Raw genomic sequence first — 18,825 nt, 5'->3', positions numbered from 1 at the left:
GAATGAAGTTTATTCCTAATGATGCATATAATAGGCACATGAAATAAATATTTTTTTTTAGGAGTAGGTTTGAACCGAGCAAAGGTAGGATTACTGCCATTGCATGACGTTTCACCAGTATCCTAGTATGACAGTTACTGTATGTTAGTTCCCTATGATATTGATAGTGTAAAGAACAGTCTCATGAAATAAGTCTCTCTAGGAGCAGGCTTCAAAATGAGTTGAGGTATGATAACAGCAATTACTTGCAATTATTATTTTTTTTTTTTTTTTTTTTTTTTTTTTTTAAGAGAGATCGTTAACAAATGAGACAACTAAGAGAATATCCTGGCATTTGAGAATGAGAATGGAAAGATTGATGCAGGTATATTTAATGTTTAAGTTGATATGTGATTATGTTCTCCAGACATAACATGGACACCACCAAAATGCAAACAAGAAATACAAATAATGTTACAAAAACCATTATATATATCTACTAAAGATTCTTGATTACCTTATTTGCAGGGACATTATTCTTAGTGTAGTCTTCAACTGGCCCTTCGGACTTCCTTTTCTTGGATGGTCGCTGATTTTCTAATCCTATTTGATTGCTTTTCACTTCAGGTAGTTTTAAGTGTCTGTAGAGGGCTTTGCTTAGGTCTTCAGAAAGATAATCTGCTATTATACCATGTGCCAATTCCAGGTATGCCTCTGTGTGGGGAAAAAATCCTGTTAAACAAAGGTCAGTCCATGCCAGATTTACATGTATTCAGGCCATGTAGATTTGTTTTCAGAATTAATATTTAACATTTTAATATTACAGTACTTGAAAGTAAAAACTTTGAGCTTTATTACACATATAGCGTGCAATATTTGAGTCCCAAAGCAGGGTACGGCATTCTTAAATATTACAGACTCTTATCCTTTACACGGAATGGGTACGAGGTGCATGAAATTGACCTAGAACTGGAGTTGGGAGACTTTCTTGAGTATTACCATAAATCTATTTGTATTAAAATATTACTCTCAGACTTTAAAGTAAACAAAAACAAGCTAATGCTAATTACTCTTGAAATGAAGATTAAACTTCTCAAAGTCAAGAATTAATAAGGTGTCAATAGTCACATGTGATGTAATAAGAACACACATACATATAACAAGAAATGAACTGAAACATTTAATTTGAATACTGCAGGTTTTGGAAAAATGGTGGCATTACATTATTGATAAAACAACACTGATACCAGGACTTTTTTGATATCACAGCAACTTGGATGCTGTCTTTGGGGTATCGCCGATTTCTGTCCTTTGTTTTCCCTATTCACAAATGTTGGTTGCTACTTACCTCTGAACAAAGCAGCAGCATTTTTGTCAATTCAACTTGTGCAATTTTGAAAGTGTTAGCAGACTTGACATGCATGCTTTACCAGGTTGCTGCACCTGGTAGCTGTCAGGGGCCTGGTACCTGAGCGGACAGAGTGCAAGACTCGTAATTCTGTGGCCCGGGTTTGTTTCCCGGACCAGGCAGAAACAAATGGGCAAAGTTTCTTTCACCCTGATACCCTTGTTACCTATCAGTAAATAGGTACCTGGGAGTTAGACAGCTGTTACAGAGCTGCTTCCTGGGGGGATGGGGAAATAGTAGTTACAGTCGATTGATTGATAGTCGAGAGGCGGGCTGAAAGAGCAGAGTTCAGCCCCCGCAAGAACAAATAGGTGAATACACAGAGTCAGCAGACGACACTACTTCCCTCCCTCACCAAGATTACTCCCACCATACTATGCACAGTGCTAATTATCATCACAATCCTACTATTATCAGAATCCTGGTCATTTTTATCACAGTCAGGGGTCTTCTGTAATACTATCATCACTAAATAATAACAGCTAAACATACATCTTTAGGTGATGCTGTTATCTCAAGCTAAACAGCAGTGCTGTTAGCTCATGCTGCGTGTGCCAGCCTTGGTTGTTCACTTAGTACCGATGCTCTCACACCCAGGAATGTTACCCCTATTTAAAAAAAAAAAATAAATAAATAAATGGCATCTGTTTACAGGAGTCCCGAGACACAGGATTTAAGTCCCGTGTACCTGCGGTAGTTTTGAACCGCAGCCCTACACCTAAAAATGCCACATGGCACTCTGCGCACCCTCGATCTAGCACCACAAGGCGCTCTGCGCAGTACAGTAGTTACGATGCTTACCTTTGGTTTGTTCCAAATTCATTGTGCGAACATAAGTGAAGCTCTGCGCACTAGATGTAGGAACTTTCCTCTCCTGTAATAACTTTGAAAGTTGTTTAACTTTTTTTTCTAGCCATGACAAGGTGCTGGATTCATTGTATTTCCATACTCCTAGTTCAGCATTTCCTGAAAACCAAAAAATTTAAATTAAAAAAGATATACATGATGATAAGAAATATACAGTACACTGTTTCTCACTATGGTTATATTACTCTATAACAGGGAGAGAAAATAAGCTCACAACTGGATGCTGGGCAAGAGATGATACAAAATGATCACATGCAAACTCAAAATCCTAACCAATTCCTGACAGCAGACTTGAAACCCAGACTTGTGTGCTCAATGCACATAAGAGGCACATCTCTCTACCTCCAATGCATATATAACCCTGGAAGAAAATTAAGTCTAACAAAAATTTAATCTTGACCAGCTGAGATGCCCATCCATCATCACAACACAAACAACCTTGGAAGTGGATACCACTTCACCCAAAAGACAAGGCAGCATACAAAAAGTGTATCAGCAGCAGCCTATGGGGAAAAATGGAAACACAAGAACTGTACAGTATTCAAAAATTCTAATCAAGGGTCCTGATACGTATATCACCAGATGCAAATCTTCTGCATTAAAAGACCACCTTACAAAAATAGAGTACTGCTTAGATAAACTTACACACCCCAAATATCATCTTGCTTACGACGAGGCAAAATAATGTGGTCAAGATATGATGACTAGACCACACATAGAAGATGGAGATACTACAAAGTTTCGGTCCATCTAGAAGTTACTTTCTAGAAGAAGATAAGAGTAAGGCAAAGGTAAAGGAATAGGACGAACAATAAAAATAGGATGAAAGGTAAGAATGGAAGGAAGGTAAGAAAAAGAAAAGGGGTTAGGCTTAAGTCAGGTCACATTTGTTAAGAAGGTTGAAGCATTTAAGTATGTACTGCAAACAGGAAGAGTCAACAGAAATCCAGGACTAAGGTTCATGTTGGGTAAGTTGTGCATCAGAGCCGTTTTGACAAGACGGTGTCTATGAAGAATAGAGGCAGGAAAGATTATTTTAGAAGAGCAATTTATAGGATAATTTAAGAGTCCCCTAACATGACAGAAGAGAGCATGTTTGTGTCTGCAGAATTAACACTTCTTTTGTGTTCTTCCAAACTGCATGGGCACTAACCCAACCCGACCCAATTTTGGACCAGGTTGTTTTGTCCTATCTTTGCTTTTTCTGGATCTTGGCTCTAGAGCGGAGGGTGCTGCAGCACTCCAGGGCGGACATTGACTCCTCTTAAGGCAGAGTACGCCGGAGTGGAAATTGGCAACTGTCTGAATACATAATTGGGGGCCAAGACCCATAACACAACTTGGTTACTAATACACACTGACCCACGTTCGTTACATTACTCGGGTGTCGCCTCACAAGCTGTCACACACTTCTTGCAGTAGGAATTCCATTCCCACCTCTGACAGGGGTCAATGAGACTACAGTCTTAACCCACTGGATAGGTCATGAACAAAAGTGAATTGAACACTTCGTGAACACTTGGCAATTACTGCACTCGTCACTAGCAGTATTAAAACACTAACAACACATCAAATTAACTCACACCAATGAATGCAAAGAAGAAATATCACTAAGATAAACAAGTAATTAATTACTTTCAACAATATCACCAAGACATTAAATGACAATTAATGAATCAATTATGTTAATCATTGTCACTCAGATAATTAACACTCCAATAATTATAATAATGACTTGTTAGTGTGATAAAACACTATCACTGACAAAAACAATAATAAGGTGTCACTAGACAAGACAACATGACAATGGGATAATCATCCAGTAATACATGCATGTCACCAAAACAATTGCTAATTACACCACTTACCCACATGCCACAAAGACAACCATAGCAATCAATCAATCTCATCACTTCCTGTAACATATGGTAACAAATCATATCTCAAATGTGTTAAAACAACAACATTACACACGTCACTCCACAGTGACGCGACACTCGAAGGTAAACAAATCGCTCCTCCCGAGTTGACAGTAACACTTCACAATCTTATCGAATCCAAACACAAACAAAGCTCATTGCGAGATATACTCTGATCCGAGATTGGGCGACTATTGATCAAAATTAACATGTGCACATCAACAACAATTAATTAACCCGGGTTTTGTACTTGCACTCAATTACATCGTTCATGCTCCCCGACGATGATCCAGGTGTCTCCAGACATCAGGTACGACTGTGGATTTTAACGAGGGAGCCCAACATTTATATCCAACAGATGTAGATCAAGCTCGGACCTCCAGCTATCAGATGAATAAATCCAGGAGTAATTTGGCTGCACCACACGAGCTGGGCAATCACCTTGACAGAACCATCAATAGCACGATCTTAAAGAATGCTGGTACACTAACCCCACTTTGTGACATGTGAAGCGGCACACTTCCCCACACTCACTTCCCGTGCGACTGTAGAATACACGAACACACACGCACGTACACACACTGCCTTCAGGGCGAGCAGTTTCCTCCTCGTATCGACCCTGATAGTATGAACCTCCACGAGTTCACCATTGTCAAATTCTAAACTTCTTGAGATCTTTCACAGTTGATTGTCACTAAAGATGCTTTACTTCTCTTAAGACTCCCACGTGACACAGTCTTACCATTGTGAATCAAGATACAACACTGCTCCCCTTTGCCGGTTACTTGAGATTTCACCTCTATCACTGTTTTCTTCTCCGAAATCACATGTCTCTCTCCTTCACGGGTATTTGTCACTGCTAGTATTTTACATACAAACACCTGTGGTCTATGATTGTCCTTGAACCGTTACTGACGTCGTAATTTGTGTCTTTCGTAAAAATGTAGATAAATTCTTTGACACCTGTTCTACCAAGTGATTTGAATCTGGAATAGTACTGGTGTTTAGGCAAACTGTTACTCTGAGGACTTGCCTTGGAGCTCAGAAGGCAATCCTCCTCCTCTTCCTTGGAGAGACCTCAACTGAATGAGGCACTGGGTTACTGCATGTGCCCTCCAGGATTCTGTGACGTCATCACCTGTCGACCAATCACATGCATAGGCCTCTCCTGCCTTTTCTGTAAACTCATCCCGATTGGAAGCTGCCCCTGTATATCCCACGACGTCATAGTTAGTTCCACAGCATCTCACCAGAGGGTGACACTGAGGGAAGGAATGAGGGGTTGTGGTCAGTTTCCAACCATTTTGTGGGGTAAAGTCCCTGTCTCTACCCTCCCCTCCCCTCCCCTCCCCACCTACCCCTGGCCTAGTCCTGTAGCCCTGCATCTTCCATTGCAACAGATCCAGATGACCCAGGTGAAAACTGATGACCTCATTGGACTCCTCATATTTAAAGAAATCCAGACACCCAACATGACACACATTGGATATCAAATAAAGTTATATCTTGCAAGCACTTATGCAAGCAAGCATCTTGTGCTTTGAGAGGGCTACCTCTCACACTGTGGCTCTTAGCTGCACAGCAGTGCTGTGAGCTGCTCCTGCATTAGCTAACCTTGGCCGCTCTCTCAGTACCGAGGCTCTCACAGCCAGTACAGATACTGCTGATATTTTTTCAAGATGGCATCTGTTTACTGGAGTCCTGAAGCACAGGATGTGAGTTTTGAATCGCAACTTATACCTAAAAACTCCATATGGCGCTCTGCGCAGTACAGTGATTAAATATGCCAAAGCTAGAAGATAGAATGAAAAGAGATAATACGATCACTACACACACACACAATCACTACAGGGTCCTGACAGCCGAGTGGACAGTGCTCGGGATTCGTAGTCCTACAGTCCGGAGATCGATCCTTGGAGCAGGTGGAAACAAATGGGCAGTTTATTTCACCCTGATGCCCCTGTTCACCTAACAGTAAATATATACAGGTACCTGGGAGTTAAACAGCTGCTATGGGCTGCTTCTTCTCTCCCTGTGTATTTGTATAGTTACCTAAGTGTTATCCAAGTGTAGCTACAGGATGAGAGCTACGCTCGTGGTGTCCCGTCTCCCCAGCACTCTTTGTCATATAATGCTTTGATACTACTGACTGTTTAGCCTCCACCACCACCTCACCAAACTTGTTCCAACTGTCTATCACACTGTTTACAAAATTGAATTTTCTTATATTTCTCTGGCAGCTGTTTCGTTAGTTTAAATCTATGACCTCTTGTTCTTGAAGTTCCGGGTCTCAAGAATTCTTCCTTATCAATTTTATCGATTCCTGTTACTATTTTGTACGTAGTGATCATATTGCCTCTTTTTCTTCCATCTTCTAGTTTTTGCATATTTAATGCCTCTAACCTCTCCTCGTAGCTGGTTAGCTCTATCCTTCAGTTCTGGAAGCCACTTGGTGGCATGTCTTCACACCTTTTCCAGTTTATTGATGTGCTTCTTAAGATACCATGTGCTTCTTAAGCACCATACAACCACTGCATATTCCAGTTTTGGTTTTAACAAAAGTCGTGAACAATTTCTTTAGTATTTCTCCATCCATGTATTTAAAAATAATTCTGAAGTTAGAAAGCGTAGCATAGGCTCCTCGCACAACATTCTCTATGTGGTCCTCATATGATAGTTTTCTATCTAGAACCACCCCTAAATCTCTTTCTTTATCAGAATTCTTTAAAGATTTCTCACATAATTTATAGGTTGTGTGGGGGTCTATGTTCTCCTATTCCACATTCTATAACATGGCATTTATTCACATTATATTTCATTTGCTAATTGGTGCTCCATATACTTATTTTGTCCAGGTCGTCTTGAAGGGCATGACAATCATCTAAGTTTCTAAGAGCATTTGTTTTACTTCGTCTCTAGACATCTCTATGTGCTCTATGCTGTTTTCTGGAATTCTTATTGTGTGTGGTTCTCTGAAGATCTCATTTTGTACAAACACACTTTGGAATTTTTCGTTTAATGTTTCACACATTTCATTTTCCGTATATCAGTCCCCCACTTTCAACCTCTGAATACTGTATTATCCTTTACCTGCAGCTTGCTTTTAGTGAATTTATTCAAAAGGCCTGGATACAATTTATATTTGTCTGCTATACAGTTCTCAAAGTTCCTCTCTGCCTCTCTCCTTACTGATGTGTAATTGTTTCTTGCATCTCTGTATCGCTGGTATGTTTGGGGGTTTGGCCTCTTTCTATAACGATTCCATGCTTGTGTCTTTTGATCTCTGGCCCTCTCGCAATTTCTGTTGAACAAACACTGTTTCCTAGGTCTGCATGTCTGTTTTGGTATGAATGTTTGTGTGCCTTCATCGTATATCTCACAAAATTTGGCATACATATCATTTATTTCCTTGCCTAGCAACAAGTCTGTCCAATTAAACCCATGACAAAAATTTCAAAGTTCCTCATAGCGTCCTCTCTTGAAATCGAGTTTAACAACTGTTGCACTGTCCCGATTCTCTTCTATATTATATCGCATAGCGTATTTAATGTCCAAGAGGACGTGATCAGTTTTTGCCAAGGGAAGAAGGTACTGGATGTCAAATACCTCTTCTTTCCTGGTGAATACTAGATCCAGTACTGACGGAACATCCCCTTCCCTAATTCTTGTGGCCTGCTTGACGTGTTGATACATGAATGTCTCCAAGATGAGGTTTACAAATCTGCCTGTCCAAATGTCCCCTGTTCTTGCCTCATAGGCATCCCAGTCTATTGCCTTAAAGTTGAAATTCCCCAGTACCAACAATCGGTATTTATCTTTGTCAGTTCTTACCATAATCTCTCTCATGACCATTATGAGGCCCTCTCATTTGTCCTCCAGTTCTTCCTTTGTCCATGTGTTGCTTGCTGGTGGGCTGTAGGGATTTAAAATTATCAGCTTATCTTGATTGCAGACCTGCAATGTCATTATGTCAATATCTCGAGGTTTTCAAATATTGACTCTCTTACCTTTAGGTATTCTTTCACCAGCACAGCCACTTCTTTCCCCTTCCTAGTTTTCCTGTCACTTCTCCAAACTGAGTAGCCCCTTGGGAATACGATCTCATTTACAATATTTTCTTCAAATCTCGTCTGTTAATGCGACAATATCTGGGACTTTGAGCTGCATTATATCCTTCAACTCCAATATTTTCAATCTCACTCCATCTATGTTGGTATATACTATTTTCAGGAACATGTTCCCCCTTCCCTTTCTTCTTTACACCCCCCTTCCTTTAATAATTTTGTTGCTTTGTCTTTATGTACCATTTCACAAGCTTTCCAGTCCCTGACACTTTGTAGAAAAAAGAATTCCTTTCTTCATTTCTATCCCTATTTAGACGTTTCGCTTCAATGAGGTACATTTCCAGCTTTTCTCTGTCCTCCTTCGAGAGGTCTTGTCTTATTGACCAAAGTTTGCCATCCTTGTCACATTGCAATTTTCTGGTATTCTGAAGCACTTCTCTCATATACTTCACTCCATTAAACGTCACCCTTAAGGGGCGGTTCTTATCTTTCTCATATTTACCTGTCCTCCTAAAATCACTGACATGCTCCTTTGAATTAAGGCCGTCTCCTAATCCTACTATTTTCTCTATGATTTTCATCTCTTCTGCTGCTCGGTCCACCCTAGATGAAATTTCCTTCTCTAAACATCCAAAAATTATTATGGACTTCTGTCTGCAGTGTTTTGTACTAGTTTACTGTTCATAACCAGTTCTTTCCTAATTGCTTGCCTAAGATCTGCTACTTGTTTGTCATTTCTGGTTTTGACTTCCGAACACACTTTCTTAATTGTCCCTTTCTCTTTTACAACTTGTGCATACATCTCTTATTTCTTCTTTATACTCTTCTAGTTCTTTATTAACCTCCTCTATTTGAGTTACCAATGAAGTTTCTCATTGCCTAACTCCATATTAGCCCTCAGGGTTCCTTGGAGTTGTTCACCATGAGTATTTTCTTGTTAATTTCTTCAAATTCCCTACTCTTCACTTTCCATGCCTCATTATCCTTTACTAGTTCCTTGATGTGTTCCTCTTGCATCCTTACCTTTACCAGTCAAGCTGGTAATTTCCTTACCTTGCTGGAAAATACTTCCTTTAAAATTACAAAAGTCAATCTTGAGACTTTCATTTTCTTGTTCTAATTTAATTACATTTTCTTCATAATTCTTTAGCATGTCCTCAATAATCACTAACCTGCCAAGAAAACCACCTTTCATTACATCTTGTTGTGAAAAACCTGCAAAACATTCCCTTGCTGGGGTACTGTCCTACTTAGTGGTGGCGGCCATCTTTGTTGACATTCTGCCGTTTTGAAAGATCAACTTTTCTAGCCATGATTTTTCATTCACAGACAATTATTTCTTATCACTTAGTTTCTTTTTAAATTCCCTACACCTTCATGTGTTCTGGGACACCACTGGCAACCCTCACTCTACTCCCAACACTTTAATAATTTGAATTATCCTGGAGCCTGTAGCAGTGTGACTCTTCAGTGTAATGCTCACACTCACTGGGGAGTGTGGGTGTGGGGGGGGGGCAACCCCACCCTCCAACCAGCAACTTCAAGAGGACATTGAATCAAGCTAATGAAACAAAGATGAAAATAAAAATTAGAACATTTTCATGTGCAGAGAGGTAGATGGTTAGAACAAGTTACAAGTTAAGTGAGAAGGCGGTGGATGCCAAAACCGTCAGTAATGGTAGTTTCAAATCATCATATGACAAAGAAGATTGGGAAGATGGAACACCACAAGTACAGTATAGCTCTCATTATGTAACTACTCAAATAATTACACTTAGGTAATTACACCTGATATTTATAAAAATATTGTTTCCAGGAGCCATAAAGAGGGAAGTTGAACAAATAATACAAGCAGAAATGTGTTCGTTTATTACATAGAACAAGTGGGCCAAAATACTTCAAATACAGAAACATACAACATAACAATCCTTAAAACTCGCCTTTTCTATCAGCAACATGCGAGAAATCCTTTGCTGTAGCTACAACAGCCAGATAAGATATTGCTGGGAAGTCTGGGTCTTCCAGCAGGTGGTCTATTGGAATATTTTTTGTGGCCTGAAAATACAGACAAAATTTAGGGCCTAAATATTTCTGATAATTGTAGCATAGGGCTTAACCCCTTTAAATGTAGCTACACTTATGACAGCAATCAATGTGTAATTTAAAAATCCTCCTTTACCTGTCGCACCGTGACCGCTGCTCATAAGCTATTTTTTAGGGAAGGAGTATTCTCTAGCTAATGATCAAAGGAGAATTCGATCGTGGGGTCTTAAGATATGGATTCTGCTTATGAAATATTCAAATACAGAACAGACTTTATTAATGCTTAAATATCCTCAAAAGAAAAAACCAGCGTTGAATGTAATGAAGCACCATTTTCTGGGCGAGACCCGGAGGCTCCCCGGAGCTATCCAGGCTGACATTGATATATTACACTTTTGGCATCAGTCAGTGTGAATGGAGTTCTTAGGCCTACTGGAAACCACAAGCCAGAACCTGGCCCCGTCGGAAAGGTACGAGGAGCCTATAAAATTGCAATATGATTTGGAGCATTCTATGTCTGCCATCAACCGGGTTAGGCACCCAGAAAGGTAATCGCCCCAAAACAAACCCCTATTCTGGCTAAAACTACTACTGAAAGCTAAACGAGTAGACAGAACTCCCCAAATGAAAAATGAAAACAAGCAAATGAGCATGACGTCACACATGCCACGCCGCTTGTCTGTGCAGCTCCCCCACCTCCCCGGGAGGGGGAAGGGGGAGCCCCAGACCCCTCGTGCCTGCTATCCTCACCTCAGTTCGAGGCTGGATGTAAAAAAAAAAAAATATGCCAACCAGGAGGAAAGGAAGGGTTGCTGGGGAGCCTCCGGGTCTCACCCAGAAAATGGTTTTCTGGGGGGAGCCCCTTCAGCTCCCAGGAGCTACTTACCAAAAAGAAGAAAACAAAAGGGACTTACCCAGGAGGCGGTCGTCACTCGGTCCTCAATACTACGAAGTGGAGACAACTGGCTGCAACCAATGACTCAAAGCGACACAGGCCCTATTAGGAATAGTGACCAGGTGGAGCGCAGCCAGGACCCTGTTCAATCGCCAAAAACCCTGGGTCCGAATGTCGGCCCAAGACATGTTACCGAAGACAGCAGCTGGCGCAACAAACTTACGAACGACATGGGCAAGGGGATAGACCGCAGGTTGGCTGGACCGAAGTACCCTGCAGACAACCTGCAAGACCCGAACCCTGGAACAAGGAAAAGGGGAAACTGGATCAACCCAAAGCGCATCCCCTGGGCACAGAATCCGTGGCAGGCATATAACGGCGGAGAGCCGCAAACGGACAACACATGATACACTCCCGGCCTAATCAACCAAGCATCATCCGCCCATGGATCCATCCGGAAAGCAGCAGTCCAATTCTTCGCCAGAAAAGGAGACAGCTGCAACCGAACAAAACTACCACCAGAACCAAACAAGTGAAACCCCTGTGTTGGAGGAGAGCATGAAACTCCCAACCCAACCCCCAGAGGCCAATGCCAACAGGAAAAATGCCTTAGAGAAACAATCCTGAACCAAAGGGGCCACCACAGACCTAGGAGGACAGAGAAGAGAGAGCACCCGGTCCAAAGACTAAGATGGCTTAGGCGGTGCATGAGCAGGCCGGAGGTGAAACAACATACACAACAGCTTGTGAAACACCGCCGAAGTAGCATCAACACTGAATGCAAGCTGCAGCGGCTCCACCAGTGCCACTGCACCATAATGGGATACCATTAACGAAGCCACCTGATCACCATACAGATGGTGATAGACTAGTCAGAAAGACCAGACACGAAGACTTGAGAAGATCGAACCAGCCACGTGATGGACCAGTCTAATGGGTATAAATTTGTACCCGTGAAATGTTGTCAATATATATTATACTATTATTTTTTTGTATGTATAAAGTATATATGTGAATGTATTTGATTTTGTATTTTTTCCCGACTTCATTTCAAAACATACTGACCTACAACTTTCACAATTTAGTGTACGAATGCCCACCAATATTTATTAAAACATACAAGTAAATAAATAAATTAGAACTACCATATCCATTATCAATAACTTCAATTATCTCGATAACTAGAAATTTAACCGAGTCGGCTTCAAAAATCCAGTTTCTGACCCATTCTCACCATTTTTACATATACAATCCCATAGATTGGATTTTTTTCATAAACCATAAACGTTTGAAGTTATAGAATTTTTTTTCCAAATTTGGCGCATATTTTGAATGTCATATTGATGAATTTTTCATTGTCGATAACTTCAACTTCAATTATACAGTATCTATAACTAGAATTTCAACTTACTTTAGTATCCAAAAATCTAGTTTCTAACCGATTCACCATTTTTACATATAGTGTGCACAGCTGTCTGTTCTACAATTCCTATACCTGTAGAATTGATTTTTCATACTCTAAACGTTTGGAGTTATAAATTTTTGTTGTCTAAATTTCCGCACATTTCAAATGCCATAATGAAAAAAATTTCTTACAGTAAACTATACTGAAAACCTATATTCTAAATATATGAAAATGAATATCATATGCTATTCTGAGAGCATAACACCACCACCAAATGAACAATTGGTGATATTTTATATTTTTGCAGCCGATTTCAAAATGTGAAGTTTTCAACATTCAATTTTATAATTATTTTTTATTATCTTGTTTTTCAGGTTACGCTGGTATCATTTAGACAAAGTTGGAACATTTGCCTAGTAGATTATGCAAAAAAATTCTTGAATGAATTTCAGAAAATTAAAAAAAACTGAGCTCAATATCACACTTCATATGACGTTTTGTGCAGTTTAGGGGTTCAAGGCAAGATACACTTGTACATACCGTAGTACAAAATATTAAAAATACATTTTATACATACTATTAAGTTAATATTTTTGGGGGTGTGGAACGGATTAATTAAATTTACATTTCTTATGGGAAAATTCGTTTCGGTTTACGATTTTTTTATTTACCAACCGTCTCTAGGAATGAATTAAATTCGTAAACAAAGGTACAACTGTACTATAGATGAATCATTTTCTGGGTTCAGTGATGCTGCTTCTGATACAAGTAGCATAGATGAATCGAGTGTTAGTGGCTTCCACTGTGGTGTTAGTGTGCCAGTGGTGGTGGTGCCAGTATAAAGAGCATGGGTGAATTTGCGAGGGAGGACTGTGATAACTTTGTACCACACAAACCACAATTTGATGATACTGATGTTAGTGTTGCACCCACTTTCCCATATACGGGTGAAGAAATGAGTGACAGTGAATATTTGATGGCTTATTTTGATGAGTCCTTCATGCAACATCTTGTTGACAAAACCAACAGTTATGCATTGCAACTGCAACTTATTACAGGTGGCTTATATCCTGCTTCCCATATGACATGATGGAAGGACACCACTGTGGCTGAATTGAGTGTGTTCTTAGCTCTGTGTATGCTTATGAAACATTCCATGAAACACACAATACAGGATTATTGGAACAACGATAGCTCTGTTCCAAGCGCAGTGTTCAAGTACACGTCATGAGACAGGTTTCTGTTATTTCTACAGAACAAATATACTTTGAAAACATTGCAAATGTTGATCAAAATTATCGACTTTGGAAAGTGCAAAATGTGCTCCGTAATAGACAAAAATTTTGCTATTACTTTGTACCAGGACAGAATTTTGTCAATGATCTTTTCATAGATCTTTTCAAGACTACCTTATACTTCACAAGCTCGGCTACATACCACCTACAGGAACCAAAGTCAAAGGTGTATGCAAGTGCATTGTTTGCAATCACACAGAACGAAAGAACAGGAAGCAAAAATCTGTGTGTACCTGGTTCATCGAGTGCAAAGTCGCACTGTGTACCATGGACAGCTGCTTTGATTATCACTCGCTTCCAAAGTACTGAGTGTGTAATACAAGTGCACGAGGAGCACCAGTAGTCTCAGCTGGTGCATGAGGCGGCCAAACGTGAAACAAGGCATGAGACAGCTTGTGAAACCGAGCCAAGATAGTACTGACACTGAATGCAAGCTGTAGACTTTAAACACATTGGAATTAAATAAAATTTGTATTTGTTATTTATTTATATATACAAGAAGGTACATTGAGTTTGTCAGTACATAACAAAGGTGTTTTCAAATTCTTGAAAAGCCCCTAACAGGCATAGCATTTCGAGCAAGTCCTCAACCCCTAAGCCGCGCAGCTATTAATAACCGACAACACCGCTGTGTGCAAGAAAAAAATTCAACAATTTTTGTTTTTCCTTCCAAGATTGTTAAAATGTGTTCCCTGATCATGGGAAAATTACAAAAAAATTGGAGCCAACATATTTTGGCCTTGACAGGGGTGAGGAAATCTGGCAAGATACAGGAACTGAAAGATTACATGTCCGGGGCCGGTCTCCTCTAACCAAGTTGTCAGGAGGGAGTTGCCACAAAGATATTATTACCTAATTATTTCAATGTCTCCAATTGATTTTTTCCTCTGGATTTTTGCAGTAATATTATTCAATAGTGTGAAATGTGATATATTTATATAATAAACCATCGCCATACTCAAAGGAATGGTGTACTGAATTATTAATAATATTAGTGATTCAATTATTATGTTCATAAAACAATAAAAGAATATTTTTGCTGTTAATACACTGTATACACCCATTATATATAAGTATCTACATCTTTTGTTCACCATACCTGTACCACTAAGCTGGTATGGTGTCCAAACAGCATAGTGGCTACCATGCACTATATGACAAGTCGCACACCAGCCAGCAGATGACACCACCTCCCTCATCAACATTGCTCCTCACAACATACTGTACCATTTTGCTGTTATTACACTGTATACACATGTTATATATAAGTACCTACATTTGTGTTCACCATAACGAGCCACTAAGCTGAGATGGCGAGTCCAAACAATAATAGTTGCCGCCACACACAGTCAGCAGATGACACCACATCCCTCACCAACATCCTTCCACTCACCGTACTACGCACACTACCAATTTGCACCACAATGCTGATATTATCAGAATCCTGGTCACTAAATCTTGTAAATGAAAGCTTTTCCACAAGTTTAGTAAAGGAACTAGAGAAGTTGTTTCAAGATTCTTAGATGGACCAAACAATGGCAGTGTGCTGTGACTATTGCTGTGAACATCTTGAACAGCATATTGTTCTAGTCGACTGCACCATGACATGGTCAAAAGAACTGTAACCTGGGGTACTACTGTATCCTCGAGGATCCCAAGGCTTTTGTGGAAGCCATATAGGTTCGAACCCTCATCAAGGCTCTTGTGGATTTGTCCACTGATATATCATGATTTCTGTGATTTCTCTATACTCACCTAGTTGTGCTTGCGGGGGATGAGCTCTGGCCCTTTGGTCCCGCCTCTCAACCGTCAATCAACTGATGTATAGATTCCCCAGCCTACTGGGCTCTATCATATCTACATTTGAAACTATGTATGGAGTCAGCCTCCACCACATCATTGCCTAATGCATTCCACCTGTTAACTACTGACACTGAAAAAGTTCTAACATCCCTGTGGCTCATTTGGGTACTTTGTTTCCACCTGTGTCCCCTTGTTCATGTTCCGCCCGTGCTAAAGAGTTTGTCTTTGTCCACCCTGTCAATTCCTCTGAGAATTTTGTAGGTATGGATCATGCCTATCCTTACTCTTCTGTCTTCCAGTGTCGTGAGGTGCACTTCACGTAGCCTTTCCTTATAACTCATGCCTCTTAGTTCTGGGAATAGCCTAATGGCATACCTCTGAACTTTTTCCAACTTCGTCTTGTGCTTGACAAGGTACGGACTCCATGCTGGGGCCACATACTCCAGGATTGATCTTACATATGTGGCATACAAGGTTCTGAATGATTTCTTGCACAGTTTCCTGAAGGCAGTTCTGATGTTAGCCAGCCTTGCATACACCACAGATGATATTCTTTTTATGAGGGCTTCAAGAGAAAGGTTTGGTGTGATATCAACTCCTAGATATTTCTCTCTCCTTCTCTTATTGTGTATTGTGTTCACTGATACCTGAACTTTGTGCACAGTCTATCACAATTGGGCTCTTCTGTAATACTATCATCACTAAATAATAGCAGTTACATGGATATTTTGACATTTCTAGGCGATGCTGTGGTCACTAACTGAACAGCAGTGCTCTTAGCTCGTGCTGCATGTACCAGCCTTGGTTGCTCACTCAGTACTGAGGCCTTCACACCCGGGAATGATACCATGAATTTTTTTTTATGGCGTCTGTTTACCTGAGCTTCCTAAAGGCTCCAATAAAGTTGCATGTCTTAGGCACTAATATTGGGGTAGTGGGTAGCACAAGATACAGTGCAAGTTGGAAGCACAAGGTAGAAAACTAAGAAGAAATAATTAGGTACTATTTGGTTTTACTTTTGAATAAGGCATAGGTTGGACAGTTTTTTTTTTTAATTCATTAGGGAGTGAATTCCATGGACTAGGTCCCTTTATTTGCATAGTGTGTTTGCACAGATTTAGTTTGATTCTGGAAATATCAAAGATATATATATTTCTGATGTGGTGCTCAAGGGTTCCATTACATCTGTCAAGGAAGAGTCAGACCAGGATAAGCATTTAGGGACAAGGTTTTGTGTATGTAAAGAGCACAATTTAATATGTGGAGTGAGTGTATGTTTAGGGATTTAAACAGAAGGGCTGTGTTATCTGAAGACAGTTCATTATTGTTCTGATAGCAGATTTTTGCTGGGTGATGATGAGGTTGAGGTAATTTGCAGTTACCTTGAGGTTACCTTGCGATGATTATGTGGCTTAGCGTCCCCGTGTCCCAGTCCTTGACTACCTTCCGGTCCTCGACCACCTCCCGAACCTCGACCACCAAGCTGTAGTTGAACCTCATGCACAGATACAGCATGCAAGATAGGGATAGATTAGCAAGCAGTATAATGAGAGGAGAATCGACTGGGGGGAACAAAATATCCGATTTTGGTGAGTAAACTGACAGTTTTTGAGACACTTTTGACTATATGTTGTACGTGTGCTGAAGTCGAGTCTCTTGTCTAAGTATTGGCCAAGGAACTTTCCATTATCCTTATTGCTAATGTTAGCATTGTCTACCTGAAGTTGAATTTTGTTTGATGATTTACTTCCAAATAAAATGTAGTAGGACTTTTCTATGTTTAACCCTTAAACTGCGCAACACGTCATATGACGTGTTGAGTAACTTACCGAAAAAGTGCGCATCACGTCATATGACGTGTTGGAATACTACGCAAGATTTAAAAGGCCAGCGGATACACGGGGTTCGCCACACCTTCATCAGGGCTCTTGTAAACAGACGCCATTTTTTAAAAAATCGTGGGCGAAACTCCCGAGTGTTAGGGGCCTCAGTATCGAGTGAGCTACCAAGCCTGACGCACGCAGCATGAGCTAACAGCACTGCTGTTCAGCTTGTGACCACAGCATCGCCTAAAAATGCCTTAACACTTTCGCGCTTTCCAGCAGACTGTCGTTGTCACCAATATTATTAATCACACCGCAAGCGTGCCCCTCTCGGGAGTCACGAGAAAAAATATTTGTATAAAATCCATTTATTATCCGATCAACTTGGGAATAGTTTACAAATGTTTGCCATGAAATTTACGTTTTCTCTAATAACCGAACAGCTTATTAAAGAGAACGGCGTGGCAGTGAATCATCGTGGTAAAACAATTGTATTATTGACACGACGAGTATAATCGACGTAGTTTTTATATATGTTGCCGGTCGAACGCATCCTTATGTGACCTTTAATACTTATGTTCTTACAGAACATTCTATTGCGAGCACATTGGTACGAAAATGAAATACATACATCGACAAATAATGTCAAGACAATGAATTGAATATACACTTTTCAAAGCGAGTTTCGCCGATATGCCGCCGCGGGTAACACTTCGGCCACTTCCAACACTGTTTTGGGTGGGCTACGACATTGAATCTATATTTATATGCATATGTCCGTGTAGAGAATTTTATTGCGATTCCAATGATACCACAATTAGCGATGTAGGACAACTGTAGGCTTCGCAACCATTAAGAGTGGAAACATTTTGTTGCTGTTTGGCGCTCTCGGCTAGTGATCTGAATAGTTTTTTTATTTGGTGTTGATAATCCTTATGCTTTGGTGGCATTTTATAGATATGTTCTTATAGACAATTTTATTGCGAACACAGTGATACCAAATTTAAATACGTGCGCCTTCAATTATTGTCAGGACAGTCAAAAGAGTGTACACTTTTTCGGTCTTACCGCGTAGGCGCACGAAGCGCCAAAAGCATCTGGGGTATGATTTTTTTTTGAACGCCGAGAGCGCGAAAGTGTTAATATACTTATTCATGCTATTATGTAGCGATGATATTATTACAGAAGACCCCTGACTGTGATAAAACTGACCAGGGTTCTGATAACCCAGGATTGTGGTGATATTTAGCGCTGTGCGCCATGGAGGGAGGAGTAATGCTGTGGGAGGGAGGGTGGTGGCGATGTCTTCTGACTGTGTGGCCAC

The 18,825-nt window shown here is 40.3% G+C and overlaps 1 protein-coding gene across 2 annotated transcripts in view; it reads right to left on the bottom strand.

Moving 5' to 3' along the window:
• The window catches only part of LOC123745266 (ribonuclease H2 subunit B), a 60,397-nt gene that overhangs the window by 18,493 nt on the left and 23,079 nt on the right, over nucleotides 1-18,825 (bottom strand). For both annotated transcript variants that reach the window (XM_045725612.2, XM_045725614.2), the window contains exons 4-6: nucleotides 10,178-10,292; nucleotides 2,189-2,353; nucleotides 497-693 (exon numbers count right to left, since the gene is read on the bottom strand). In XM_045725612.2, the coding sequence (XP_045581568.1) occupies nucleotides 497-693; nucleotides 2,189-2,353; nucleotides 10,178-10,292 (477 nt within the window). The remainder of the gene's footprint in view (nucleotides 1-496; nucleotides 694-2,188; nucleotides 2,354-10,177; nucleotides 10,293-18,825) is intronic.

This window comes from Procambarus clarkii, chromosome 44 (genome assembly GCF_040958095.1).
Source record: "Procambarus clarkii isolate CNS0578487 chromosome 44, FALCON_Pclarkii_2.0, whole genome shotgun sequence".
In the NCBI taxonomy this organism is placed as follows: Eukaryota; Metazoa; Arthropoda; class Malacostraca; order Decapoda; family Cambaridae; genus Procambarus; species Procambarus clarkii.
This window is presented reverse-complemented; position numbering and strand designations above follow the sequence as displayed.